At 41.3% G+C, this 27938-nt stretch overlaps 1 protein-coding gene across 1 annotated transcript; it reads right to left on the bottom strand.

Moving 5' to 3' along the window:
• On the bottom strand, nucleotides 1–27421 carry CTR9 (CTR9 homolog, Paf1/RNA polymerase II complex component). The gene is made up of 24 exons (XM_036763548.1): nucleotides 27196–27421; nucleotides 25412–25510; nucleotides 23971–24210; nucleotides 22088–22205; nucleotides 21446–21535; nucleotides 19414–19562; nucleotides 18661–18768; nucleotides 17493–17837; nucleotides 16461–16550; nucleotides 16217–16345; nucleotides 15916–16099; nucleotides 15323–15411; nucleotides 14363–14548; nucleotides 14183–14270; nucleotides 13818–13966; nucleotides 10777–10893; nucleotides 10475–10620; nucleotides 9414–9485; nucleotides 8222–8357; nucleotides 7869–8024; nucleotides 7189–7343; nucleotides 4946–5045; nucleotides 3657–3769; nucleotides 1–1054 (listed from the first exon to the last, which is right to left on the bottom strand). The coding sequence occupies exons 1-24, from the start codon at nucleotides 27238–27240 to the stop codon at nucleotides 646–648; spliced, it is 3513 nt and encodes a 1170-aa protein (XP_036619443.1). The 5' UTR covers nucleotides 27241–27421; the 3' UTR covers nucleotides 1–645.
• Nucleotides 27422–27938: the final 517 nt, after the last annotated feature.

Genomic DNA, 27938 nt, shown 5'->3' with positions numbered 1-27938 from the left:
GCTTGTAACAACAGAATTTTATTAAATGGTTTGCTTAGGCAGAGCTTTATATTTGACTAACAAGGGGTCTTTTCACACATTTTTTTCTCCTGAGGAATCCTACGCCATGCCTGTAATTGACTTCTCCGTAGGATTTTCTTGGGGGAAAAAAACCTGCTTCTTTTGCTTGCATTTTGGTATAATTACAAATTATGTGTCTAACTGGAAAGTAAAGTCTTGACCTGCTTCCCAAGACCAAGATATTAATGGAAAGGTAATAAAGGAAATATATACTTCCTTGTACCTTTTATTAAAGAATCATTTATCTAATGCAGCTAAACACAGAGGACCTGGGACGTAGGCCAAAACTGCAGCCAAACTACTCCAGCAAGGACTGATTGGTTTTATTTTTAAGTGTAATTTTCACATATGACAGGTGGCTCTGTTCCACATTGGAGGATAGACTTCATTTGCACAAGAAACTCAAATATTGGTCTCTGGCACAAGAAAATGTCTCTCAGGGCTTAGTAATATATAATTTGATAGAAAAAAATTGCCTTCAGAAAAATTTCACAAGTTTTACTAAACATTTCAAGCATTTCACAGCTTTCATATATTAAAAAAAAGGTTTCCTTCCAGAAATTTAGCTTATTTACAAACTAAAATCTAATCGCTATCATCAGAACCCCGCTCTGAGGCCTCATTGTTGGAAGCCTCTGGTTCTGAGTCATTCCCAGAGCCCCTTGGGGAAGCCTCATTATCAGAGGCTCTCTCTGACTCCCGGTCTGAATCAGCACTTGGTGAAGCTGGCCGGGACTCATTGTCAGAACCTGCAGAGTGGCTTCTTCCTGATTGAACGGACTCGTTGTCAGACTGTTCAGACACTGAGCGTCTCCTCTTTGGAGCTGACCGGTCACTGTCAGAGTCCTCCTCGGACTGTTGCACGCTGGATCTCCGGGGGCTGCCCGCTTCACTCCCAGACTGATTTGGGTTCTCATCAGAATCGCTCTCAGACATCACATGTTTCTTGCGTAGATCACCATCATCTGAATCACTATTGCTGTTCCTGGCATGCCTGACAAACAAAAGCACCAGTTATGCTGAGGGCTCTGGCTCTGTGGACTCAGCAAGTACGGAAAAGTGAGTTTACATAAATGAAAAGCAAACAAACCCTAAGGGGGTGCTCTCCTTCACTAGGGCACCTGGGGCCTTTCATCAAAATCTAGAACTTCCTAATCCCAAAGTTATGAAGTGGAGAAAAAAGTGTAAAATGGTATTCTTGGGAAATTTTAGAGAAGTTAAGGCAAAACCCCACAACTCACTGGGCATCGAAGTTTCTCAGAGGACTGGAGAATGTTCAACACCTAAACTATAGCAATGTATCTGGTTCTGGTTTTCAAAGATTTGGTAAATTTTTCCAAGAAGAAAGTTTTCTACAGGGTTTGATGCTCTGCCAAAAATGTTCCAGTGGGGGATGGAGAAAAAGCAGACACTCCTACCCTGGGAATCAGGACCTCTTCATATGCACAAGAGATCAGGGAGAATCCTATCGCACTGAAAGATGAAATGTACCAAGAAGCACAAAATGAGGGTAACCCGACGAACCCATAGAACAGGAAGGAGAACACTGGACACTTCCTAGTTAGTGAATGAGGGGAAGAGAGTAGAAGTCAGCACTACAGACAGGATCCCTCTTAATTCCACAGTCCTCCTGTAGTGGCTACCAGGAAAAACTGCAGATTTCCAAGAAGCCCCAAGAAATACAGCTCGGTCCTTGCCCAGGGCTCCAGCACTCAGCCACACCCTTGCTTCATCTTCCCTGATGTTCAAAAAGCTCATGTCTGTCAGACATCTTCACTGATTTTTCACCCAAACTACAAACTGCACCTTCTGTTTACTTCCGAGCACATCAGACTCTTCGAACTAGTAAGTAAGTGGCAGAGAAGGGAGTACAGGGTGAGTCATATATTTAGGAAAAGGACCTTGGACTCAAGGCAAATTTCCTGAATACCATGCCACCACTGCTAAAACAGTCAACAAACTGGACAAAATTAAAAATTAGTGCAATGGTGATATAGTGGAGGGACACTAAGATTAGGAATCCTAACAAGACAAGATGTAAAAAAGCACTTAGGATGAAAGCATAGATCATATACTTATGAAAATCATGGATGAGATGGTGCAATGAAGAATACTGAAACTCTGGAAAGTTAGAACCATGGACAGAATCTAACAAAAATGAAACTGAACTGGGACAGATGTAATATCTTATGCTTTGGTTCAAAAAAATCAACTACACAAAAAAACAGGAGGGCAAATGATTTGAGAGCAGCTCCTGTTAAAAAAGACTCAAGTGATTTTAGTTTAACATGAATCAACATGTGTTGTGGCTGCCAAAAAACTAAAATGACCTTAGGTCGCATCAGTGGGCCGCACAATGTCCAGAATTAGAAAGGGGCCGCGTTGTTCAGTTCAGAGTGTTATACTTTAGAAAGGACATTTACAAACTGGTTTACGCCTAGATGAGGACAGTGAGGTGTTTGGGAAGCACCTCAAATAAAAAATGGTTGAAGGAGATACAGAGGATTTGCCTGGAGAAAAGTATGCTTTCTATGGGAACAGGAGGAAGAGGAAAAGACATGATAGCTGTTTTCAAATAATTAAAGAGCTGTCAGAAGGAAGAGGTAATGGGATTGTTTTCTTAAAGGTGAGAACCTGGTCCTGGATCAGCTCCGTATCAGGAAGACCTTTCTAACATCTAATCCTGTCCCAGAATGGAATGAGCTGGCTTGCGCAGTCTTGTGTTTCTTGTCACAAGAAATGCTCAAGCAGAGATTTGATAACCATTTGGAGGGAATGTTGTAACAGACAGTCAATTATCAGGTGGAGGGACGGTGACCTCTAAAAAATGGAAAAAACTTTAGCTGGCAAAGAAGAAGGCTTGGGGACTATTGCTGAAGTCACACAAATAGTAGAGAAAGTGAATACAGACTTGTTCACCACATGTCTGAATGAGGAAGCTTGCATGAAAAACAACCTAAGTCCAAGAAAAGATTTCACAGTATTTCACATGTTAATTAGAGCACTCAAATATTGAAAATACGGAGAGATGCAAAAAAAGCATAGAGGAATTCAGCTATGGGGAACGAAGAGAACTGGGATGTTTCAGGGCACATTCCCCACATCGTTAAGGCTGATATCAGAGAAGACAACTATCTCCTTCGGCAACATCCTGTGGTGCCTGTCAGAAATAGACTCATGGGCTGAATAGCTCATTGGTCTGAATAAGGGGGACAATTTTTATGCTGTTGTAATTTGGCAGCCTGAAGGCTCAAGTCTTCTGACCCTTCTGTTCATCTTAGTCTAGTATTATAAAGGGAGAAATCCCCTAATACAAAACTCCCTTTCCCTATTCATCATTCTCCACCCCACGAACACCCAGAGCCCACTATTCTCCTCCTGTGACTGGAAAATAGAGGCAGGGAGGGAGGAGGAAAAACACAGAGGACACTTGTACTAGCGAAGGCACTCAGACCTCATCCTATGTTCTCCAAACTCCATTTCCCCCCTGGTACAAGAACACAAAGCTTTTTCAAGCAAACAGGCTTAGTTAAGAATTATTTTCATCCACACACATTATCACAGCAGAGTAATTTGCCAAGAGAAAAAATACCTACCCCTCATCAGCAATTTTAAGTTTATCTTCATCTGAAGAATCGTCGCTTGATGAGATTATGGCTTTTGATTTTATTTTTCCCTTCATAGAAGGAGGCAACCGTTCTGGCTTAGGCTAAAAAAAAATCACACAGTGAAAAATTTAATTCTCAGGTAATTTTGTTAAACTCATTATATAATGAAGAACCAAAGAGTAATTGAGTAACTTTAAATAAAACACTACCATTTGTGCCCCACAGTCTCATTATGTGAGGGAGTTATTTTCAGGGTGCACAAAATGATACTCTTCCCCCTGCTCCCCCTAATTCCTGAAGCCCACACTGTTTACTGAATACAATCCAAATTCGAGGCATTTAGGACTCAAAGCTGTTCGGTCAACTTTAATTCCCATGCTGCTCATTATGTCTTCTATGAATCAATCAAACAAGACAAGTCCCAACCTCACTATCTTCCATAATTACTACCCTACCCAATACCATACCTTTGATCCCACTTTTTAGACAGCTGGGGGCACAGCGGATAGGGTTCAAGGTCAGGAGTCTGGAAGATCTGACTTCAACTCCGACCTCAGGTGCTTACTAGCTCTGAGACCTTAGACAAGTCATTTAACCTTTGTTCACCTCAATTTCCTCATCTATAAAGTGAGGATAATAACTCCCAGGATTGTTATGAGCATAAAATGAGGTAATAATTATATAGCACATAGCACAGTGCCTAGCACTAGTAAGAGCTATATAAAGGTCAGCTATCATTACTCTTCTCCTTAGTTTTACCACTAGAATGCCCTCCCCTCTGGCCACTACCATCCTAACCACCCTCTGCCAGGAATAGCCCAAGTGCCACCTCTTCCTAGAGCCCTCCTAGATTCCCCAGCTAGAAAAAAAAACTCTCACCTCTCTTGAGCTCACCACACTTTGTATTATCCTTACTTAGGCTCCCAGTCTAGTCTTTTACTTGATTTGTAAACATTTAATTTCCCACAAAACTGTGAGGTTCTTGAGGGCACCTGCCTTATTTATCTTATTTACAGCAGATACTGAATAAAAGAGAAATGTCACGGTGGAGTACAAAGAGCTGGTTTCAGAATCCAGAAGACTTGGAACAAGTTCCCTAGACAACTATCTAAGCGGAGAAATTGCCAAGAACTTGTGGCTCTGCGCTGCTGAAAAGGTTCCTCATCTGGGAGTTCCATGTACCAAAGGAAAGCACAAACCCAGCCTCGATCCTTCCCCCACAAAAGAAACAAATGTGCAGATGAACAAGGTGTGAAAACCCCCCAGAATGCACTTACAGCCTTCTTCTTTTCTGTTTTGGTTGAGCGACGCTGCTTTTTCGACCTGGGGCCATTTTCAGTCTCTTCCTCATCAGATCCATCATCTCCCTTTGGTGGTCTTAGTAAAGACAAAGAGACAAAGAACATATCTGAGTAATATTCATGCCTGTTAGAGTACTACCCTATCCACAGACACTGCTACATAATGTACTTTTACGTGAACACATATATAGTTTGTGTCCCTAACTACATTGTAAAGTCCTCGAGGACAGAAACCAGGTTTTCTATTCCTCGTAGATCCTTCCTCTATGTACATGGCACAAGATAGCAAAAATTATGCACTGAAGAAAGATGTGCTCACAAACTAAGGAAATACCAACCCTCTCCTGTTAATCTAATGCAGGGTGAGCTTTACACAGGTCTGTGCTAGGCAGCCACCTAAAGGGGGGCAATTTGAGGAGCATTAGCAAAGCTCTTCTGCACCCATTGTTACTCATTTTCCAAATGCTTTAATGATTAGAAACAAAAAGTCTACATTGCAACCTCAGATACCACAAACATGAATGTACAGATGAAACATGGAGAGGTTATAAGTTCTGTTATAGTTTGAGGTCTTTCAGTATCACAGTATCTTTGCCACCAACAAAGCCACAGTTTGAGCAGGAATTCTTAGCAATTTTTGTCATGGTCTCGTGTGAAGCCTATGACTTCCTTTCTCAGAAAAAGTTTTTAAATACACAGGATTACAAAGGAAACCAATTATGTTGTAACACAGCTATTCGCATTTTATAAAACAAGTTCACAGGCCCCAGGTTAAGAACTTTTATCTTAAAGAAAGAGGGGTTAAAAAAAAGAACTGAAATGTCTGGGAAGATCAAATGGTGACTAGGATTTCCCAATGTTCTAAACATCAGCACTATGAGCTCTACAGAAATCCTGCTCTAAGCGCTCCCTGTGGCATGGAAAGCACCACAGGTTCCCAAAGGCAGTGATGCCAACAGAACACGAGCTGGGGCAGGTGCTTGGGGGCTCTGTGGAAGGAAGGGCTGAAGGCACTAGGGAAGCTCACAGATTTCTCTTGGAAGATTCCATGTTTGTAGATGTGGAATTAAACTTAAGGCAGTGTTCTGGTTAGCTCTATCCCACAGCTCCCTATCCCACATTATCTGCTACCAGTTTTTTCCTTGACTTGGAGCTATATTCCAGGTCTACCTTGGTCTATTTCCTTCTCTCATTTTCTTTGTGTACTTTCTGTTTTTCTATGTTGATGAAAAAATACAATTAAATAAGAAAACTACGTAAATTGTAAAACTATCAAGAACCACAGGAATTGTTTACATTCACAAACAATCAGAGAAAAGCGGATATTACTACATCTATCAGGGCCAGCCATACTCTGAATGCCACAATTCATTATCTTCATTATGGCTACACAGAAGGAAGATAGGGGTTGGCGTGCTGTGAGGGTAGGAGCAGGGGGGAGGTGTGGAGAGAGAAGGAAAAAGAGAACCCTGCTCCTCCCCTCTCCCTTCAGAATCTTGATTCCTCACAAGACAAGACTCATCACCTCTACTCCTTCTAGGAAGATAAGAGGACCACCAGGTCTTACCATCAGCCCTTCAGAGCCTGACACTGTCATCTGACCTACAGACATGGACCCCTGGCCTTGCCATCTTCCCCCTGCTATACCCTGAGTACTTCCTTCCATTTACCCTGCAGCTAAATAGTCAGATACGTGCTGCCTCCTCCAACTGGACCATCCTGATTTTTCTATTTGTATCCCCAGAGTTTAGCACAGTGATTACTAGATGCTTTTTCATACATTCATTAATTCATTCGTTATTTGAGGACTAGTCTAGCTAAGTGTGAAGTCAGACCACCAGAAAAATGGACACAAGAGGATGAATCCTGGGGCCCACGACAATTCTGAGAAGCTGGGAGGTAGGGGCACGTAGAGTGCTGGACTTGGAGTCAGGAAGACATGACTCGACAGAATCCTGCCTCAGACACTTCTCAGCTCTGTGACTCTGGGCAAGTCACTTAAATTCTCTCAGTATCAGTTTCCTCATCTGTAAAACGGGGGTAATCATAGCGCCTAATTTACAAAGTTTAATGAGATCATGCTGCCTTTAAAACAGATTTTGCTCTCTGGTCTACGGCTAGAACTCTAAACGGTTCTTATACTTAAGTACAAATCTGTGAAAAATACTGTTTTCAGGAAGCGAAGAAAAACAGTGGAGGGCTCCCTCAAGACTCCTTACCTCCTCCGCTTCTTCTTCTTCCTCTCCACCTCCTCCTCTTCTCCTTCTTGTTCGCTCCCACTGCCTTTCCTTTTCTTCTTCTTCTTGGACACAGGCATGTCTTCATCCGTGTCATCATTGACAAATTCATCAAACTCACCTCCCTTCTTAGAACGCTGAAACCCAAAGGAAACTGAAACCAGTTACTCCTTGGTAAGGGGACCATGCTTGAGTAAAAAGAGATCTGTAACTGTTTACTCTATCAGAGCTATTTTTACTTTACAGCTCTATTAAAGCAGCAATGTGGAAAAATGGACAGAGCTCCAGGCCTGCGACAGGAAGACCTGAGTTCAAATCCAGCCTCAGACACTAACGGTGTGACCCTGTTTGCCTCAAGTTCCTAAGTGTAAAACAGGGTTAATAATCACACTATCTCCCAGGGGGTTTTGTAAGGATCAAATGAGATCATATTTATAAAGCTCTTAGTTTAGTGCCTGGCATGCAGTAGGCACTTGATAAATACTTCTTCCACTCTTCCATTCCATTTATCCATTAAATCCCATTTAGTAACTACCCAGGGAATGGCGCCTGAGCCAGGTCCAATTTTTAACAATTCTACAGTGAAAGAATACTGTCAGATCTTTTTAACTGTGGGTTGGGCTTATTGGCCTATTTCTACCATCACAGAGAGGAGTACGCACCCTGCCCCCGCCTCCGCCGCCGCCACCTCTCTTTTTTTCCTTCGTTCCTTCGGCTTCTCCCGTGAACATAAGGATGTTCTTGGTCTTCTCTACATATTGGGCTCGCTGCTCCAGGAGTTTCTTCTGCTCTTCTTTCTCTCGAAGACGCTTTTCTTCCTGTGAAATACAAAAAACAAGGGAGAAAGTCAGTCAGTATGCCCCATGAACGCATGCCCAAGGGCCCCGGCTGTATAGATGCTAAATCTGTAGGGTCTTCCCAAAGATCCCCCACCACTGATAGGATGACTGTTCTTGGTGTCCCTAGAACCTCCCCCCTACGCTGCCACACCCCATAGTGAACAAGTCAACAGAACCTGTTCCTTTAGCAGTTTCTGCCGTAACAATTCTTTCTCTTGCTCCTGCTTGGCTCGTAGTTCCCTCTCCTCTTCATCCTGTTTGCGTGCACGGGCCACGTGGTACTGTGCCTGGCTCAGTAAATCAGAGCACTGTCTAGAATGTTTAGAGAAACACAGGTGGCGGGGCTGATTCTCATAATGCAAATAACTCCTCAAGGAGCATAATTTGATATTTATGACAATCCTTAATTCATAAAAATAACAAGTTACTTAATCAAAAACATATATTCAAGTTTAAAGCAATGCCCAGAAATATTTTTTCATCTGAGAGGAGGAAAGGATGTGAAACTCAGACTGATACAACTGTGACTTGGACTTGAGATGTGCATTTGATTCTGGGGACACAGCAAACACCATACAAGTCCTTTACTGAAATTCAGAGTTCACAGAGTTTAGAGGTGGAAGGAACCTTGAACTTCTTCACCTCCAACCCCCAACTTCTTCACCTCGTAGACACCCAGAGAGGTTGCTCTATGACTGGCCTAAGATCATCTTTCCATGAAGAGCATTTGTCCATAATCAGTTTTTCAAATTCTCTAAGAGAATATCAGGCCTCAACAAGAGTAACCTTGGTCTGCACAGGGAGGGTTCATAGAATAGTTGACATTTTTAGAAGTTTATAACATCACAGAGGCAGAGAATGACATATTTGAAAAGAACCTTTGAAAAGAATCAACCAACCCATAAACATTTATTAAGCACCTATTATGAAGCAGGTAGGGTGCTGGCAATGATATAGAGACAAAAAAAAAAATAGAATACAAGAACAAAAGCAGTCTCTGAACTCAAGGAGCATACATTCTCTTCCACAAAACATCACACACACAAACGTGAGTAAATACAAAGCAGTACAACTGCCTACTTTTACAGATGAACAAACTAAAGCCCAGAGAGGGAGAATAAAGACTTCTCCACTCTCACACAGACAGGTAGTGAGTCGCAGAACTGGGAAGAGAACCCAGCTGTCCCAAGACCCAACCCATCCAAGACTCTTTCCACAATACTACAACCATCCCTTCAGGCCTGTCTTGACCTTTGATTTTGTTGTTACATCTGCCAGGCAATCACTAATGACATAAAATAATGGCCACACCTGACAAAGTTTATTGGTACCAACAATGCCATGTTTTAGCAACATGAAGACTCTTACCTGGCTTCTGTAGCAGCGAGGGCCAAGTCAAATCTCATTTTGTCTCCTACTTTACTCAAATAACTAAAATACCTAGTTTGAATATGAGGGAAAAAAGGATATTTGATAGTAAGTTGAAAGAATATTCTCTATGTTATTTTTTAAATTATTCAATGTCTAAAGAAACAAATCATTTTAGAATTTTAAATTTGCTTTACAATTTTAAAAACCTTTAAAAGACTCATATATTAGCTTTCATGCATGACTCTTACCATGACTCTAGCTCTACCAAAAAAAGGTATATCAAAAGTAAAGTGAGATCAAAGACATTTTAAAGAGCAGACAAAATATACTTATAATTAAAATCAATAATGAGTAAAGTTATAAGCAATAATGAAGAATATTTTAATGTAGCAAAGTTCATCAATATAAGGAAATTCATATTTAATGCTGTCCTTGGTTAAACCAAAAATTAACCTCTGATTAAGCCAGCATGTCCTAAAAACCACTCGATGATACTTACTGTACTCTAGGCACTTAGGGAGAACAGAAAGAATTATTTTAAAAAAGGTTTTCTGCCCTCGAGGAGGTTTTAAAAAAATCAAAACATAAACACAAGATATGTTGAAGGAAAAAGGTTTCTCTACTTGCTTTAAAATCCTCTAAGAAGAAGTATTCTGTGTCCATGAAGGAGGTAACCACACAAATGGAACTGTGGATTTTTTTTTTAAGTACTGAAAATGAATACTTTGACAAGTCAAAGAAGGGCTCACATAAAATAGTTTGACCAGGTCAACTATTGCTGGAAATATATCAAGTCCCTTACAAAATGTATTCCCAGCAATACTGTTTCCTTATTTTGTAGTCAAGAAATTAACTTAAGCAAACTTTGTGAACTCCAGGTTTGTAGATCACGACAATTAGATTTTAAGTAGCCTGAAGGTAGCAAACCTATTTTATTTGTCTTTGTAGGTTTCTTTCTTGATGCCTCTTCTCAGTACCTTGTACACTTAAGAAATATTTGTTGAAAGAATAAGGAAATACAGTATCCCAAATGACATTTCTGAAAGTTCTTTCTTTACCTGTGAGCAAGTTCCAGTTCTTTAACTGCATTAAGCACCTCCTTGAGATTACTCTTCTCATCCTTAAGAACAGAAGTAGCTAGCCTCTGAAGTACCAGAGCCACATTGAACATGAGAACTGTATCACTGGGTGCCACATGTCTAGCCTGTGTTCACACAAAGCAAAAGGAAATAGGTTCCATGAGCTAAGGCAGCTGAGAGACGGATCTTGGTCTATCATCTTCATCCAGGTAGCTTTCAGAGATGCACAAACATGAACCAAAAAGCTATCTCATGCCACCCAAGGATCCAATCTGGTTTACCTTGAGCAAAGTCTGCTTGCACTCCTGTAGCTTGCCACACTTGAAGAGGGCACGGGCCAAATACAGCACCACCTCTGTGTTCTGGTGTTTGTAGAACTTTCGGAGGCAGTTTTCATACTATAAAGGGAAGAGAAAGTGCTTGAAATACAATGGAGATTACAAAACCATTCCAGTCTGACAGCATGAGTCCATGTAATTAAAGCTCTGCTCACCAAAAGGGCAAGGCCTTTTCAAAAGGTTCTACAGTTTCAGAAAATTACCTCAGTTGTGTTTTTGTTTTAACTTTCCTCAGGTCACACTTTGGTAACATAAATCTGGACCATTCAAAAACGTATTTGAGAAAGCTCTGTTGTTCTATAATTTGGGGCACAAGCAACTCTGAAATGTCTGCACCAATGGCAGGCAGAAAAATATATGACTTTGGAGGACTAGGTGACAACAAAATATAATTCTGAACAACAACAACATGCCCTCCCATGTTTTCTTCCCAGCCCCAACCACATAGTCTCTATTTTCAACCCTGTCCTGGTTCAGCCCTACTGGTGGTGGCTGGGGGCCTGATCAAATAGCAAGAAAGAAGGAGCCTACTGGCTACTAAAGATGACCAAGATAAATCAAGACGACTATAGTACCTCACACAAGAACTTTGTGATTTTTTTTATAGGTAGAATGCCCCCCAAAAATATTACTATTGCAATAAGGCTCTGTACAATAAAGGTTATTTTCACAGCCTGGCAGATGGCAACTGGAGTTAATCTCAATCTCTGCAATGAATGTAAAATAAATGCCTTCTCTGGTCCATGTTTACCTAAGTCTCACTGCATAAAATGGCAGCAGCTAACATTTACATAGTGTTTAATGATTCATAAAACACTTCACAGTCATTATCTCATTTGATCCTCAACAACAGCTATGTGTGGTAAGCAGAAATGTTATTATCAGCTCCATTTTATAAACAAGTAAACCAGGCACAGAAAGGGAAGTGGCCAGGCAGTTAGAAAGGTGAATTCTGGGAATGGCATTTGGATTTCTGGACCACAAGTTAGAATTGTATCAACACTACTTAGCACACAGTAGGCATTTAATAAATGCTTGTTCATCAACAGGATCCTGGTCAGGGAGGGAGTACATCTAAGAAGGGCCAATTATATTGTATTTGCCTGGAAACTTGCAAATGGAATCAAAAAGAGCTTAAACTGATAAGAGGGAGGAGAAAACCACTACAAATATCCATTATGCTGGATACTATAAAGAAGTGCTACGTAAAGACTAGAAAGTGATACTCTGAAATTTATCGGAAACAAAATCCAAAGAAGTGGACAATTACTTAAAACCCCTGGCCTGAGATGTTTAATCACAAATGTACCAAATACAAGAAATAAGCAAGGAAAGAAAGAGACATTTACTGAAGGAGGCAAATTTGATCCCATAAAGATCACTAAGACTTGGTGGGATGAGACCCATGACTAGGCTCTCCCTTATATATTGCATAGACAGCATTCTACATTAAGAAGATACGCTCATCTGAGAAAATTTGGGAACCAAGGCAGGAAAGCACTGAGGTAAAGATCAAGGATACTGTATCTGGACTATCTCATAGACTAGCTAGACTACAAGAGGAAAAAGATGAAGAAATTACTAAAGAGGTCATAAGCCTTAAAGAGGAACATGCTCTAGTAGTGATGGTGGGGCTTCAAATACCTGGATATATGTTGGCACATTCTCTCTGCTAAGAGCAAATCAATTTCAGAACTTGTTTTAATGTTAATTTCACCTTTAAAAAGGTAGAATAATGAAAAAAGGGGAATGTGTATTCTGGACCCGATTCTTACCCAAAAAGAACTGTCTGAGTGGAAACTATGAGAACCTTTAGTTCAATTCAACAAATACTAACTTCTACTATGTGCAAAGGGATGTGACTAGTCTATCTTTGAATTTGCGATAGACCCTAAATTGTCCACACCTAGAAATTCCACTACTTAGGTATATATCCAAAAGAGGCTGTTGACAAGAAAAAAGGCCCCATGTACATCAAATATCTATAGCATCCTTTTTTTATACTAGCAAAGAATTGAAAAAGTAGATGCCCATCGATTGGGGAATGGCGAAACCAATTGTGGTACTCTGGAAGAAAGAATCAATGTGATGAATACAGAGAAGTATGGGAAGATTTAGAGTCCCAGGGGTGGGGAATCTGCAGCCTCCAAGCCACATGTGGCCCTCTAGGTCCCCATGTGCGTCCCTTTGACCAAATCCAAACTTCACAGAACAAATCTCCTTAATAAAAGGATCTGTTCTGTTCAACTTGAATTCAGTCAAAAGGTCTCACCTTAGGACCAAGAGGGCCACATGTGGCCTTGAGGCCGCAGGTTCCCCACCCCCGACGGATGAACTGATACGAAGGGAAGGAAGTGGAACCAAGAAAACACTAAAAACAATTACACATGTGAGAGGGCTATGAGTGTACAATACTACACAGAAGTCAGATTTTTTCACTGTGTTCGTTAGTTTTGCTGAACTCATTCTTTATCCTCTTAAAATATAAGTGATGTAGAAACAAAAGATAATAAAAATATTTCCCAAAGTGGAATAAGCTGGCCCATGAGCTTCCCTTCACTGGAGGTACTCAAGAAAAGGGCTGAGTGACCATTTGCTAGCTACGTTGGACCAAATAATCTCTAGCCTTTCACCTTGGAAATTTCACAATTTTAAGGTGTGTACATTTCTCTATCAGATTTAGGGCACTTCCTAACTTACTAGAGTTCAGGCATTGCACTATCTTGCCTCAAGTTAATGCATACTAAAAACACAATTATAACAATATCAAACTATAATCCTGGATATCCCCATTAAGTTTGTTCATAAATACTGGACACCGTTAGAAAGAATGACCAAAAAATGACATTTAATTCCACTAGAGGGCAGAAGTGGTTAAGAAAGTAAGAGTTTCAGTCCATCAATAAAACTGGTCTTAAAACAATATTTTTATCCCAAGTTTTCTATTACTTTTAGATGATCCAAGGAAAAGATATATACATTACCATCTGAACAGCACTGATATATTGCTTCTGCTCCACGTAGATGTGCGCTAAGTTTAGCCACACATCACTGATATCTGCGGTTGCCTCTCTTACTTGAGCAAATACATCACGAGCCTCACGGAAATATCCTTTGTGGGCCAGCACAGCACCTAAAGAGAAGTGAAATGCACAAAAACATTTTTTTATTTAAGCTGACAGTGCCCAGTAGGAAATCAGGACAAACAAAAATAGCAAATCATATTTCAGAATAATTGTATTTATAGAGAAATTCAGGGTAATAACCTCAGTGATGCACTAAGGGTCACCATCACTCGTCTCCGAATCATAAATTTCAAACTAGTGCAAATATACAAGCCTTACACTACCTATGCCATTGGCAGCATAGAGATTCTTAGGATCATTTCTGAGGACTTGCTTGTAGATGGCTAGTGCACGATCCTGATGTCGCTTTTCCTAAAGAAGAGAAACAACAACGGTAGTTAAGAGATGCTGGGTAGTTCGGTCAAAGACAGTCAAATCCCACCCTCAGTAAGTAAAGACATTACCTTCTCTCGGTCTCTAGTGGGCTGATGCAAAGTTTGTAGCCAAACGTTGCCAAGGGCCAGCATAGAATATGTGTCATTTTGAGTGGATGGTTGCTTTAATATTCTTTCAAATTTCTTCTGACCTGGACCCCATTCTTGCTTGGCCAAATGAAGATTGCCAATCAGAGACCAAGCATCTGGATGATCCTGAAACACATGTTAAAAGATTACAAATATTCAGGTCCAAGAAAGTTAAGAAATGGAAGGGACTCTAGCTATCATGTGGTCTAACCCCACCTACCTCATTTTACAGAAGAGGAAACTGAGCCTCAAAGGGGAAGGGTCGCCCTTATAATTATAAGGCAGGCAATGGAAGAGCCAGGACGAGATTCAGAACTTCCAAGATATTGTGGTCTCTTGTACCATGCTAACTCTCCAATTATGGTATAATATTATGGTATAATAGAAAGCCCAATGGACTGGGATTAAAACTCCAAAGATCTGAAGGATGAGGCATCACACAAAAAAGTATGTTCAGCCTACACATAGGGATGAATTTCATCACAAGTCATGTGAAAAGGTGAGTGCAGGTTACTTTACTTTTATGGAGGGGTAGTAGTTGAGGATAAGACCAGACGGAATATAGTTGTACATACATAATATTGGGTATCAAGTACTGATTAATGGATTACCACTTGCCAGGGATGCAGTAGAGGGGAATTAATGCATAAAATAGGAGGTGGGACTAAATGACCTTTTAGGTGCCCTCCAACTCTTGACATTTTATGAGTCTATGTTTTCCAAAAGTCCATAAAACCAGTATACAATAATACAACCTACATTATTCTACCATCATTGTCTGTTTAAAAGAAATACAAGTTGGGAAATAACAGACCTGGGATCAATAGATCATAGCCTAAAAGGAAATAATTCATTAGACAATTACCTGAAAATTTTCATTTCTCACAAAGGATTACCAACCTGATTGATCTGAAGAGCTTCTTTAAACCAATCTGAAGCCTCATAAAAGTTTCCTTTATCTCTAGCCATTGCTCCTAGGCGCAAATAGCCTGAAAGAAATGTACACTGAAAGATCAGCTCTGCAAAATCAAACTTCAGTTCTACTTCTTCAAACCATTGTTCAAGGCCCAAATCTTGCCCACCACCCAAATTTCTCCCAATATTCACTCCAGTTCAAGAAAGTTCTGCCTCCTTCCTATGGCCCACAGGCATCATGCCTATGCACCCTTCCCACCTCCCTTCAGCTATACTTCTTTTCTGGCCATCCCCCCTCACCTGGAACATCTCCTCCTTCTGCTTCAATCCTACTCATTCTTAAAGCCATGCTCAAATCTGCCCAGCAAAGAGTTTAGTTCTGTGAAGCCAGAGGTTGTGTCTTCTCTCTGTTCTACAGCTAACGTTGTACTAAGTACATAGTGGGCATCTAATAAATATTTGTTGATTTAACATGTTTCAACAGTTCTCATTTTTGCCTTATTTGTTAAACAAATGTATGCTGAATGAATAACTGAATGACTTGCAGGATTTTTTTTAAAGTAACTTAAAATTCTTACAGTCAACATAATTAGGATGTTCTCGTAATATATTTTTGTACAGCTTTTCTGCTTCATGGAATTCACACATTGCCTCATAAAGCCTGGCCAGATTGTACGACGTTGTAACTGAGATGGCATTATAGTAATGTTCATCATGCTCAGCTTCTGCCTTGGCACGATCCAAAGATGCCAAAAAATATTTCTGTTAAAAATAGAAAAACAGCTTTCAAAAAAGAAAATGTTAGGTCAAGGCTGATTTATAAAAAAAAAAAAAATCAACTACCCACTCCAGTAGGATACAGACATCCCATTTTCTTACCTTTGCTTCCCCCAAGTTTCCGAGCCTAAAATGGAGGGCGCCGACGTTATTCAGAATCTCTGGCGGGACATCGGCTTGAACCTTTTCTTGCAGGATACGCGTTGCTGTTCCATACGCTGACAGGGCACCCTGCGAGCCCACAAAGACAGAGGCAGACCCAAGTCATGATGATGACCAATGCCTTACGCAGTTTACATCACAGAGTGGGCAGCGCTCAGCTAAAAGGGAATTCTACACCACGTACCTGTATGTCAGTCTGCTCTAGGATTTGTGCCAGCTCGATCCAGGCCTCAACATCATCCGGATACTGCTCTGTGACTTTCTTCAAGTGGCCCTGAGACAGAGGAGAAACCAGTATCAGTGTGATATCCACAAGTCACCAAGATAAGTCACCATGAATGCAGCATTCAAGCATCCAAAGTGGTGCTTATTAAGGCGATAAAAATTGTATCATGAATGTTTAGGAAGCACCAAGGAAGAGAAAGACCATAGCCTAGCAGTTAGGAAGTGGGCTGGATACCAGATCTGCTATGACTTCACTGTCTAGCCCTGGGCATGTCACTCAACCTTTATGAGCCCGAGCTAATGTGAAAACTAGAGTTACCCCATCCATAAAGACCTTGGCAAAACATAACAACAGTGTATTTATTATTGAGAAGATTCTCCCTTGAAGTGAGTTTAGAAAGGGCTAAGGTCAATGGAACACAAACCCTGGGGATCCTAAGCCAACTCAGAAGATTAGCTCCAGGTATCTACTGCCCTAGGTCCATGCTGGGAAATTAAATGCTTCCCCAGAAGGGTGGCCCCAGGGCATGAATTATTTTGGTTATAACAAGTCACAAACACCACTTTTTAAGATGAAGAGGGGCTGTGTGATATTTGTCAGTAGAGAGGGTGGCATACAGATAAAATAACCACTTCTCTGAAATACTGCATTCTACTGTTAGCTTTTTTCTAGTAGTAACATACGATATAAGGGATGACTTCCCGTGGAATACTTCAAGTCTGACTTTCCAACCCCTCAATTCTAGTGCTTTCCTTCTTTTAATTATTTCCTATTTATCCTATACACAGCTTGCTTGTACACATCTGTTTGTTTGTTGTCTTTTCCATTAGCCTATGAGCTCCTTGAGGGCAGGGCCTGTCTTTTGACTCTTTTTGTATCCCCAGCACTTAGCACAGTGCCTGGCACACAGTAGGTCCTTAATGAATGTTTATTGACCAACTGACATCCATTAGGAGATCACTTCAGGATAACTAAGATTTTCAGAGATACCTTGGCAATGTCTCGTTTGTCTTGATCTTCTGAGGCAGCATAGAGAGAGCCAAGAATTTTCATTGTTTCGTAATTGTTGGGATAGGCTTTCAAAACTTTCTCAAAGCATTGAGATGCGTTCTCCTTGTCCCCTCGGTAAATATACATCTGGCCCAAACCAAAAAAGGGTAATACAAAAGAGGATGAGGCAAACTGGGTGGCTTGATAGTAGTACTGGAAAGCTTGGTCATAGTCTTCCTGAACATGGAACGACCTAGCCAGCTGATAACAGCTTTCTGCCTGCATAGCTTCCACCTCTGTGTTATGGAAAGCATGGAGAGCCAAGTGCTGGACTTTGCTATAATCCTGAAAAATGAAGAGCACAAGAAAGATAAAACACCCAACCACCTCACTCATAAAAGATGATGTTATACAAAACTTTTCCAAAGTAATACAAAAATTAGGTAACTAAAATAGTATTATCATTGGTACTAAACCACCTGAGTTTTTATTGAGTTTTTCCCATTATCCTTGTTCAATAAAACTATGCCATGAAAAGGACATCATGCACTCAATCATCCTTTACTTTAGTGGGGTATGTTAGGAAAAGAATGAATTCCTAATTCCTAGTTTTATTTATTAAAAGTTACCAGTTAGAATTTTAAACTGACAGAAATAAGAAACCACTTCCTACAAATTAAAAGGCTCAAATTTTACTCTATAGGGACCACACCAAAGCTGTCATCACTAACAGAGGTATAGAATGTCCTCCACATATTTGTCACTATAAAGAGGCACATGCATCACACTCTTGTAATAATGGCTCAACTTACATACAACTTTAAGGTCTGCAAGGTTTTCTTTTTACAACACCCCTCAAAGACGGGGAGCACAAATATTATGATTTCCCATTTTACAGATAAGGAACTGAAGGCCAGAGAGTCTAAGTGGCTTGTCCTGGGGCATGCAGCTAGAAAGTGTCTGAGCCAGGACTTGAAGCCACCTTTCTGCTAACTCTAGCCCCACTCCTCTTCCAATTCCACATCAAATACAAAGACACCCCAGAGCAAGTCAATCAAGTGAGGAGTCAATATCAAAACTCAGGTCCCAACCTATACCTACTGAAGAGGGTGAAACATCATATGTTTTGAAGCAAAATCAAGAGTTAAAGATAAAAGACTGCTCAAACCTTTTTGAAGAAAAAGTGATTTGCCAAGTGGTTCAGTACCATAGGGTTGCTAGGATCAATTGTATAAGCTCGGGAAAGAAGCTGGACACCATTTTTGATAGAGTCAGCCTAAACAAAAGACAGGGTTTGGGTTGAGAGTATGAATGAATAATATTCAGAGAACACTTCTTCTACTATATTTTCTTTTCAAACTTTTAGAGCTATGAACACTACACAAAGCCAAACCCAGATAAACAGTTCAGCTCTTACTTTACTTGTCTGAATATTTAACTTAAGGCACCTACGTCTCTCAATAATTAATCAAATGCAAGTACAACTTTATTGTAGTTTTAGTTTTGGAAATATTCCCCCACGTTCTAATTTTGGGTATATGAACATCATTTGACACAAATTATTTAAAATTAGCACTAGCTCGATATGGCAAGCAATAGAAAATACTCCAATACATTCTATTTTGAATTCCATTTTTAGCCATAAAGGAACTTTTCATAACAGTTTGCCACATCTATATTTAAGTGCCTGGCTGAATTACTCCTCTTCCTTAAGTCCATCTTACAAACCATTTTCTAGATGATCTGTAAGAAGATATCATTATATTCTGCAGAGAAAAAAGAACCTGTTTACAGAGGAAAATATGGTTCCTTTTCCCAACCTATATTTTGGACTCATCTTTTTTGCTAAACAGATTCTTTGAGGAATTCTCTATTGCTAAGCAAATCAATCGATGCCTGGATGATTTTCTTATTCACAAACCTCTTTATTATTGAGTTCTAGGACAGCCAACCCGACTAACGCTCCCACACATTTGGAGTTGAGCTCCAGGGCCCTGCTGAACGCCAGACGAGCTTTCTCCAGTTTGTTCAGTTTCACAAAGCAATGTCCCATTCCGAGGCGGACTTCAGCTAAAAAAAATATCAAGTCATTCAACCTGTTAAACTAAGGCATTTTTAAAGTTCTATTACTTCTATCAAATGAAAATCAAAGTCCAACCCTTCTGTACTTTAACTACAGTAAAACTCCATTAACAAGAGTACTGTTACATTACTGATTTGTTTTTTCAATAGGCCAAATCATATCCTCCCTGATAGTTCCTTCCCCATGTACTAAATGATATAAACCTTCCCCACAAGAATGCAAAATATCTAATACTGGTGTGTTTTACATCTCCCAACACAACTGTTAGACTGTCCTTTGAATGACAATTTTCAGGCAGACAGAAAGAGCAAGAGGTTCCCTCGAAAGTGAAAAGCTCTGTGATCAACAACGAAGTACTATCCATACATTTTTATCCCTTTCGCAGATCTGCATCTTACGTAACACAAAAGCCTAGCCAAAGATGGTTTGCTATCACACACATACTGACCACTACTTGCTTGTCTGACAGAATGAAAGGGCACTTATTTAAAGAAAAGGTTCAGTGCAGGCAGTGAAGAGTCAGAGCTACAAGCAGCAAGCCACAGCTAGGCAGACTCCTACAGTGACTACAGGAGAAAACGTTTTAGGTGATACAGTGGTGTCATTAGAAAGAGCACCAGACACCTGTGGCCAAAACCACTCTCTTTAAATAGAGAGCAATAAGACTGACAGACACTCTTGAGACATAATGGTCCTGACAGTTTTGTTGCTTATATATAAGAAGGTTGCCAAAAGGCAGAGCAGTGAAATACTGAAGCACTGAAATCCATCTCTGGCTATGGGGTATGATCATAGTACATGGCACACAGTGACCACTTAACAAATGTTTCTGATTTAGCAATTGATGATGGTATCTACTTCCCTGAGTGCAACCTAGCACTAAGAGATTAGAGAGAAAAAGACAGCGTAATGATTACTCCTGCTTCCTTTTTTGATAGGCTTATGAGACTGCAAGAATAGGCAAAAGAGGTAGATAGAGTAGATCTGGATTTCAGCAAAGTATCTCACCGAGTCAATCAATGAGCACTTATTAAATATCTATGTGTCAGGCACTGTGCTAGGCTCTGAGGACATAAAGACAAAAACCAAACAGTCTTTGTGCTCAAGCTGACATTTTATCAGGGGGAACATGAACGCATTTTAGTAAATGGAAAATATACAATCTAGTTGGGTTCTGGTTTTTTTTTGGGGGGGGGGGGGCGCAGTCAGGAAAGTCCCACTGTCCTCCACCTTGGTTGGACCACACTCAGATCATTGCGTTCAGTTCTAGGAATGACATTCAAGGAAGGACATATCAAGAAAGAAGATGCCTCAAGGAAGCCACCAGGGCTGAAACCATGCCAGATGGGACCAGCAGAAGAATCTCAGAGTATTGGTATGAGAGACAACATAGGTTAGGAGAGGTATGATGACTATCCTCAGATATCTCAAGGGTTCACACCAGGAAGAGGCTATTAGACTTGTTCTACTTGGCTCAGGAGGGAAGAACCAAGGTGGAAGCCAAAGCAAGGCAGATCTTAATTCAGTGTAAGGCAACATTTCCCAGCTATCTGAAAGTGAACAGGCTACCTTGGAGAGCAGTGAGTTCCTTGTCGATGGAGTTCTTAAATTATAAGACTGGTGGGAATGTTGTGGAAGGGACTCACGCTTTCAACTCTAGTGTGATTCTATGACTTAAAGGGGCACAATATCACCTATTATTTTGTTTTAAAGACCAACTGAAGATTTTTAAAATTCTCAATGTCATCCACCTGAAGTACATTTTCTCTTGTAACCTCAGAGTTAAAAAACATTCCACTAAACTATCAAGATTTTACGTTGGGTCACAGTTTTAGCCTAACATAACTACCAAGTCTTGCTCTTCTCTTACCCGGACATCCTGGGTTAGTGCGCAGTGCTTTTTTATAGTATGCAAGGGCTCCTCTGTAATCTTTCTTGTTGAAAGAAATACAAGCTTTACCTGTCACGATTTAAAAAAATAAAAGGGAAAGTCAGTAGGTAATGCTAAGTTGAAAGAATGTAAGGTAAGCGTAAGATTTCAGTACAAATAAATACACCCAAAAAGCAATTAACCCCCACATAGCAGTAATAATTTATGCCTATAAACAGAACAGCTCTATCTTTATCTTTAAAATGATTCTCTAAACCAGTGTGGTATACTGTCCACATAAAGAGAGATCACTGTTTATTACACATTCAGTGCTGAGGAATGTATTATTCTTAATTCAGAAAGTGATTAATTTCTATTAATTTCAACAATAAAAATTTTTTTTGCCAAAATAATTGAATCTCCTCAAAGCATAACCTACAGGATGTGTTTTCTCTTTACCACAGATTTTCTCCAATTGAACTTTCTAAGGCACTCTTCAGAGGATAAACTTCATTTTTATTAAAAACAAAATTCTTTCCCCTTTGCTGAAGGGCTGGGATTTGACTTTCAATTAATGAGAGCTGTATCCCTGACACAGGGAAAGAAGTGAGATTCCTAAGAGGTCTACCAATGATAGCTTACCAAGAAGGGCTGGTATATTATTTGGAGACTGGTTGAGTACAAAATGAAACTGTGCATCAGCCTGGTCCATTTTGTCACCTTCCAACAGACAGAAGCAGGCTCTTCCCAATAAATGGTTCTGGATAAAAAGAAGCACCAAATTAGATTTCCTTTATGGCAGGTGGCCAATATTTATTTCCAAAGAACTTGTGACAATGGAAAAGACAGGTAAAATGTCATAAATGGAGGTAAATTCCCTTAATTGTAACATATAAGTAGTTGATGGACAGTTCTTAACTATAATCTAAAAAAACTGTGCTAAAATGCCTATTTTTCACCAGTAATTCTGATGATAAAAAACACTACAAGTTTCCAAATTCTGTCTGGAACCTATGATCCTCCACTGAAAGAAAATATGATGATGCTTGAACTGCCCATTCAAAATGTGCATTATATAGGAGAATTTACCTGTTACATTCATGCAACTAACTTCTTCATAAAAATCAATCAGAAGTGAATTAGGAGGATAACAATGCATTGCACTATAATTAGGGAAGGTATAAGTGGTACTTTAAACCAACCCAAGCTATTCCCTACCATAAATGTCATCTTTTTAACACTAACACTCTCCAGATGATGGACGCTACATGGCTACAAATCATTTCCACTGCAATCCTGGAGAATCAGCCCTGGAATCAACCCAAAAAGCAATGGAAAGTTGACTGATGGATGCAAAAGGCTCCACAGAGCATGGTGCAGAGTGAAAAGTACTCAAGGTGGGATTCATAGCACCCAAGTACAAATCCAGTTCTGCACATTACTGATTCTGGCCAAATCACTTCATTTCTCAGGGGCTCCGTTTCCTTATCTTTTAACTGAAGGAGCTGTACTAGATAACCTTTGGGTTTCCTTCTGGTTCTACATCTATGATTGTAATAACAATGTGGCTAGCAGCTACTGTGGCTGTGTAGAGCCAACAACAACCAGCATACAGAAGGGCTGCTAACACAGGTTCTTTGATCTGCTTTACCAAGGAAAGTAACTTTAAGGGGTTAACAATCTCACTTTAATTAAACATACAAATATCATTCACTCAGTTCAGGAGGAAAAGCCAGCAACCTGGACTTCAGAGCAAATACAAATTACAAACATACATTATAAACAGACCAAATACAAACCAACATTTGGATTAGCAAAGCTGGGGGGCAGTTATGAGTGAGAGCCCCAGGCAGAATGCTAAACTTTGAGTTTTTATATTCTGTTCAGGGCCACACCTAATCAGCAAAAAGGCGTGAGCCCGGGGTCAGCACCTAGTAAGGCTTAATCAAAGGCACTTAATTAATTCAGCATTCTAAAACAGTAAAAAAAAAGTCCCATCTTAATTACCAATACAATGACTCTATGAACCTGTGTTACCAATAGTGACTGGGACCTGTAAAATGTCATTGAGGACACGCCTTCCAGAAAACAAGGTAGGCTGGTCACATAGTGAGAGCAACGAATAAGAAGAGACAGGCAGTTGGAGGCCTGCACAGTGCTTCCAGAATATTAAGAGGCCTGTACGAGATGCGCAGTGTGCTGGGCAGCTCTACTGGAGGACTTTGGGAAGAAGAGGAATGAGAACAGCACAGGGTGAGGAGGGGAAGTGCTGTGTGATCTGTACTGGGGGAAGGGGAGCACCAACCATATCAAAGAGAGCCCAGATTCACTAGAGCCATTTTACCAAAGATTTTACAGAACAAAGATGCTTTTCATCAGAAACTTCTTTTACTTTGGTTAAATCAACATTCATTTCTTTAAGAAAAATTAGTCTATTTCATTAAACAACAAGATGCAACCTTGATGTAAATCACACTCAGCAGCTATCTGTTGAAACCATAGGTAGGGACAGCTTTCTTTTTTACCTGATCATACATGATAATTTTGTCAGCCATGGTATACAGCAAGGTTGCCTGGGTGATGAGCTCCTTCTTGTTGTCCTTGTTTTTTTCCTTCCTGGCCTGCTGGACATAGTAGGCTGCCAATGTATCTAAGCAAGTCATTTGGTCTTTTTCATGGTCTCTATAATCCAGGTTGCCATCTATTCGAGCTGCTTCCAACAACTTCACAAAATCTTCTGTTTTTCCTTGCTTGTAATACTCCAGCTAGAAAGTAAAAAAGAAAAATCAGATAGGAGATGGCAACTGAGCTGAACCCTAAAGCAAACTAGGGATTCAGAGACACAGACATATCAGTCACAGGGGTCAGTCTGTGCAGATGTGCAAAGGAGATAGAATGCCAAATTTGGGATACAATAGTAACTCAATTTGACTGCAACTCAAGAGTGTGTGGAGGGGAGTAGTAGCATGAAATATATCTGGACAAGGAGGCGGAAGCCAGATTTTGAACATGGTAGTGATGTGGGTTGATCTGTTTCATGAATATTAATTGGCAGGTATGCAGAAGATATATCGGAGAATAGAAAAATTAGAAGCAAGGAATTAGGAACCTACTACAATTGTCTAGGCAAGAGATGATAAAACCCTGATAAAAGTAAAAATTATATAAATGGAAAAAACGGCAGATTTAAGAAGTTTTGTGGAGGTGGAACCTAATAGATCAAGTGACTGGGCATGGGGTTGAGGGAAGAGTCAAAGATTATTCCCAGGGTGAGCACCTGGGAGACTGGAACAAGAAATGGGAACATTTGGAGGAGGGGTCAGTTTATTGGGGAAGGTTAGTTCTGTTTTGAACATGTGTTTGAGATACTAACAGGAGATCTAAGGCAGATGGTGCCATGGGACTGGAGTTCAGGAAAGAGATTAATGTTGTATTATAAACTGGGAATCCTGTGCATAGAGATGATGGTTGAAACTCTACCTCTCTCTAAAATAACTCTTTTTCTATGTGCCATCGTTCAAGAGAATATAAGCAGGATAAGGAGATATGATTTTGGGTTTGCCTTTACATCCTAAGCTCCTAGCAAAAAGGCCAGCACATGATAGGCACTTAAGAAACATCTATTGTATTTGTACAGGCAATTGCTTTTGTTTTCCTAGAAACTTGGGAGGAGGGAGAGTCTTTAGCTGATATGAGTTTTCACTTTAAAGAAAATAAAAAAAACCTTATGCTATATGGATTATTTTAAATAACTTTTCTTTAAAAAACGATGAAATATTTTTAACACGTCAGAACTGTTCTACAGACGATAAGAGCGTGAACTTCTTTGGACACAATATAACTCTACAATGGACCTAAAATTTGCCTGACTAGAAATCAGATATACATAGCGTCTTAAAAGATACATACTCTGAACTTATTTTCCTGGTCAGTAAATGAAAAACATTTATTTAAATAAACACTAACCGCTAAGGCGATCCATATGTGCAACTGAGTATGCTCCTGTTTCAGAATACTGATAACTTCATCCCCCTCCGGTAACTGATCAAAGTCAAGTTCAATGACCTAAAATACAAAAATATTTGTTACTCATTATTCGCATCCTTGTTCACAGTTATTTTTCCCAAAGCACTAATTTTATTTATCAGTACACGTATGCATATTTATGTAACAAACAAGAAAAAAAATGGCTTATGTTCATTTTCAACTGAGACAAAATGCCCGGCTCAAAAATACTGATACCATTCAATGTGAGAGAAATGCTTTTGGCAAGTACAAGAAATATATTCATAAGTATCAGCACAAAAAAAGTTGGCATTGCTGGATAAAGCAGAACCATTTTAGCTATAAAATGCCACAGATGTCTTGGTACGCTCTATGCAACAAACACTGCTTTGCATTTGTACTTAGAACCCAAGTATGCCACCCTAATTACTAAGGAAAATGGCCCTAAGTTGGATATATTTTAATACTTCAATAACCTGTGATTTCATTACTGTAGGTACAGACTGCAAGTCTCCTCTATGACTTAGCAGGCCTTCAGGAGTTTCTGTGGCCAAAAATACCATATCACCATATAACCAAACTGTTAATGAACAGACCTTTGCTAGCTAGGCTAGCCCTCAGGAAACAGACATACAGTCTGTGATGGCCCTTAATTCAGGCTGGTACAATACCACTCCCACCCCCCAAGTTTACACGGAACTGGTACAGTCTTCGAGAACCCAGAATCACCTCAACACCACCCTGAGGGAAGGACTTCAGTGGAGAACTGATTTAGAGTAGGTATAAAGCCAACTACACTCTCTGCATAATAATCAGCTTTGCAAATGGATCCAAGCATGCAACTTTAAGTCGGAGAAACACTTCAATGTGTGCACAACCAACCACGAGTGGATGTAACTGCACTTTTGATGACTTTAGATAGCACAACGGAACATCGGCGGAAGTCTAAAATTCGGGTGAAGACAGAGCGGCGGGACCTCACTGAAGGAAGGCGCTATCTATAACCTCTCACAGAGGGGAAAGGGTGCAGAGGAAGGAAACTTGGACTGTGGCAATCACAGACCCCCCGCTTCTTGCTAGCCCCGGGAAAGCCCCTTAACTGTTCTGGTCCTCTGTGCCTCCTTGCTAGACCGAGGAGTAAAGACCCCTGAAGGTCTTTCCCGAGCAGGGGCTCTGGATCCAGACGCTGCCCCTGCTGTCAAACCGCCCCTGCGACCTTGGGTAAAATCGGTTCATTCCCTCAGCTCCGCCTGCCTCAGTTTCCACCTCCCTCAGCTTCCACCTCTGTAAAAGTCCCATCCAGCTCTAGAGCTGGGACCCTATGAATAAGTGGGGGTGGGGGGCTCCGGGCGCTCATGCAAATGTTGGATGGGGTCAACGGGAGGGGGGAGGGGTGTTACAGGTAAGGGGTCCCAGGCAAAGTTATCAGGGCTCCTCGAGCCGGGGCGAGGTAGAAGGGCTCGCGGACTAAAGGAAAGAGGGAGGGTGTGTGAGCTCTCTGCCTCCTCGAGCCACCCCTACCTCTGGTCCGTACAGGCGTCCCAGGTCGGCTCGGACCCGGGTCCGGGGGTGGGGGCGGGTCAGACCCCGGACTGGGGGGTAAGGGCTCGGGGCAAACCCGGGGCATGGTGGGGGGTGGTGAAGAGGGCAAGGAGGAGGGAACTGGGCGGGGGGGTCCCACGCTGCCCCGCCCCACCCCACCCCTCGCGGGGCGGGGGCACCTCCCGGCCCCCGGCTCCGCTCACCTCGTCAGTGTCCCGGAGGGGAATCTCAATGGAGCCTCGCGACATGGTGAGGCCGGGAAGCCGACGCTGGCGGGGCCGGCTCCTGCTCCTCCTCGGCGCCCGGCTCCGGCGGCGTCAAGCGCTCCTCTGCAACTCCCCTCCGGCCGCGAACACAACGAGCAGACGCCGCCACCGCCGCCACAGCCGAGGGGGCCCAGGCGCTTCCGGCTCCCGACCCTTTTGAACCGGAAGAACTCACCAGCGCGAAAGGGGCGGGGCTTCCACAGGGGGCGGGGCGGGAGCGGCTGGAGGAGGCCACGAGATTCACTCGTCCCCGCCCCTCGCCCTGACAGACGGGGACACTGAGGCCCGGAGGTGGGGGCAGGGACTCCCAAGGTCACTGGAGCCAAGGAACAGCAGTCAGAGTCAGGCTTGGAGTTCTCGTTCGCTGACTCCGGGTCCAGCCCCAGCGCCTGAACAACAGTTTGTCTAACTAATGACAAAAGTAAAAACAAACTCAGGAAGACTGTGGTCCTCATCTCTTCGGGCGGAGGGTGCGCACGGGGGCATAGCTCAAAGGGAATATTTTAAATGGCGCACACAAAACAACTGTGCAAAGGAACTTGCGTCATAATCGATTTAAGTAGAGTGGCAGTAATTACGTCACTCTGTGACGCTTCCCCTGCAATAACCCGAGGGAAAGGAAGGTCTCAGGAAGAATCCTGGATTTGGAGTCAGAGGACCAGGGTTCAAACCTCCGTTCT

This window comes from Trichosurus vulpecula, chromosome 6 (assembly GCF_011100635.1).
Source record: "Trichosurus vulpecula isolate mTriVul1 chromosome 6, mTriVul1.pri, whole genome shotgun sequence".
NCBI classification, from domain to species: domain Eukaryota; kingdom Metazoa; phylum Chordata; class Mammalia; order Diprotodontia; family Phalangeridae; genus Trichosurus; species Trichosurus vulpecula.
Note: the sequence above shows the minus strand (reverse complement) of the source record. Positions and strands in the feature narration are given on the sequence as shown.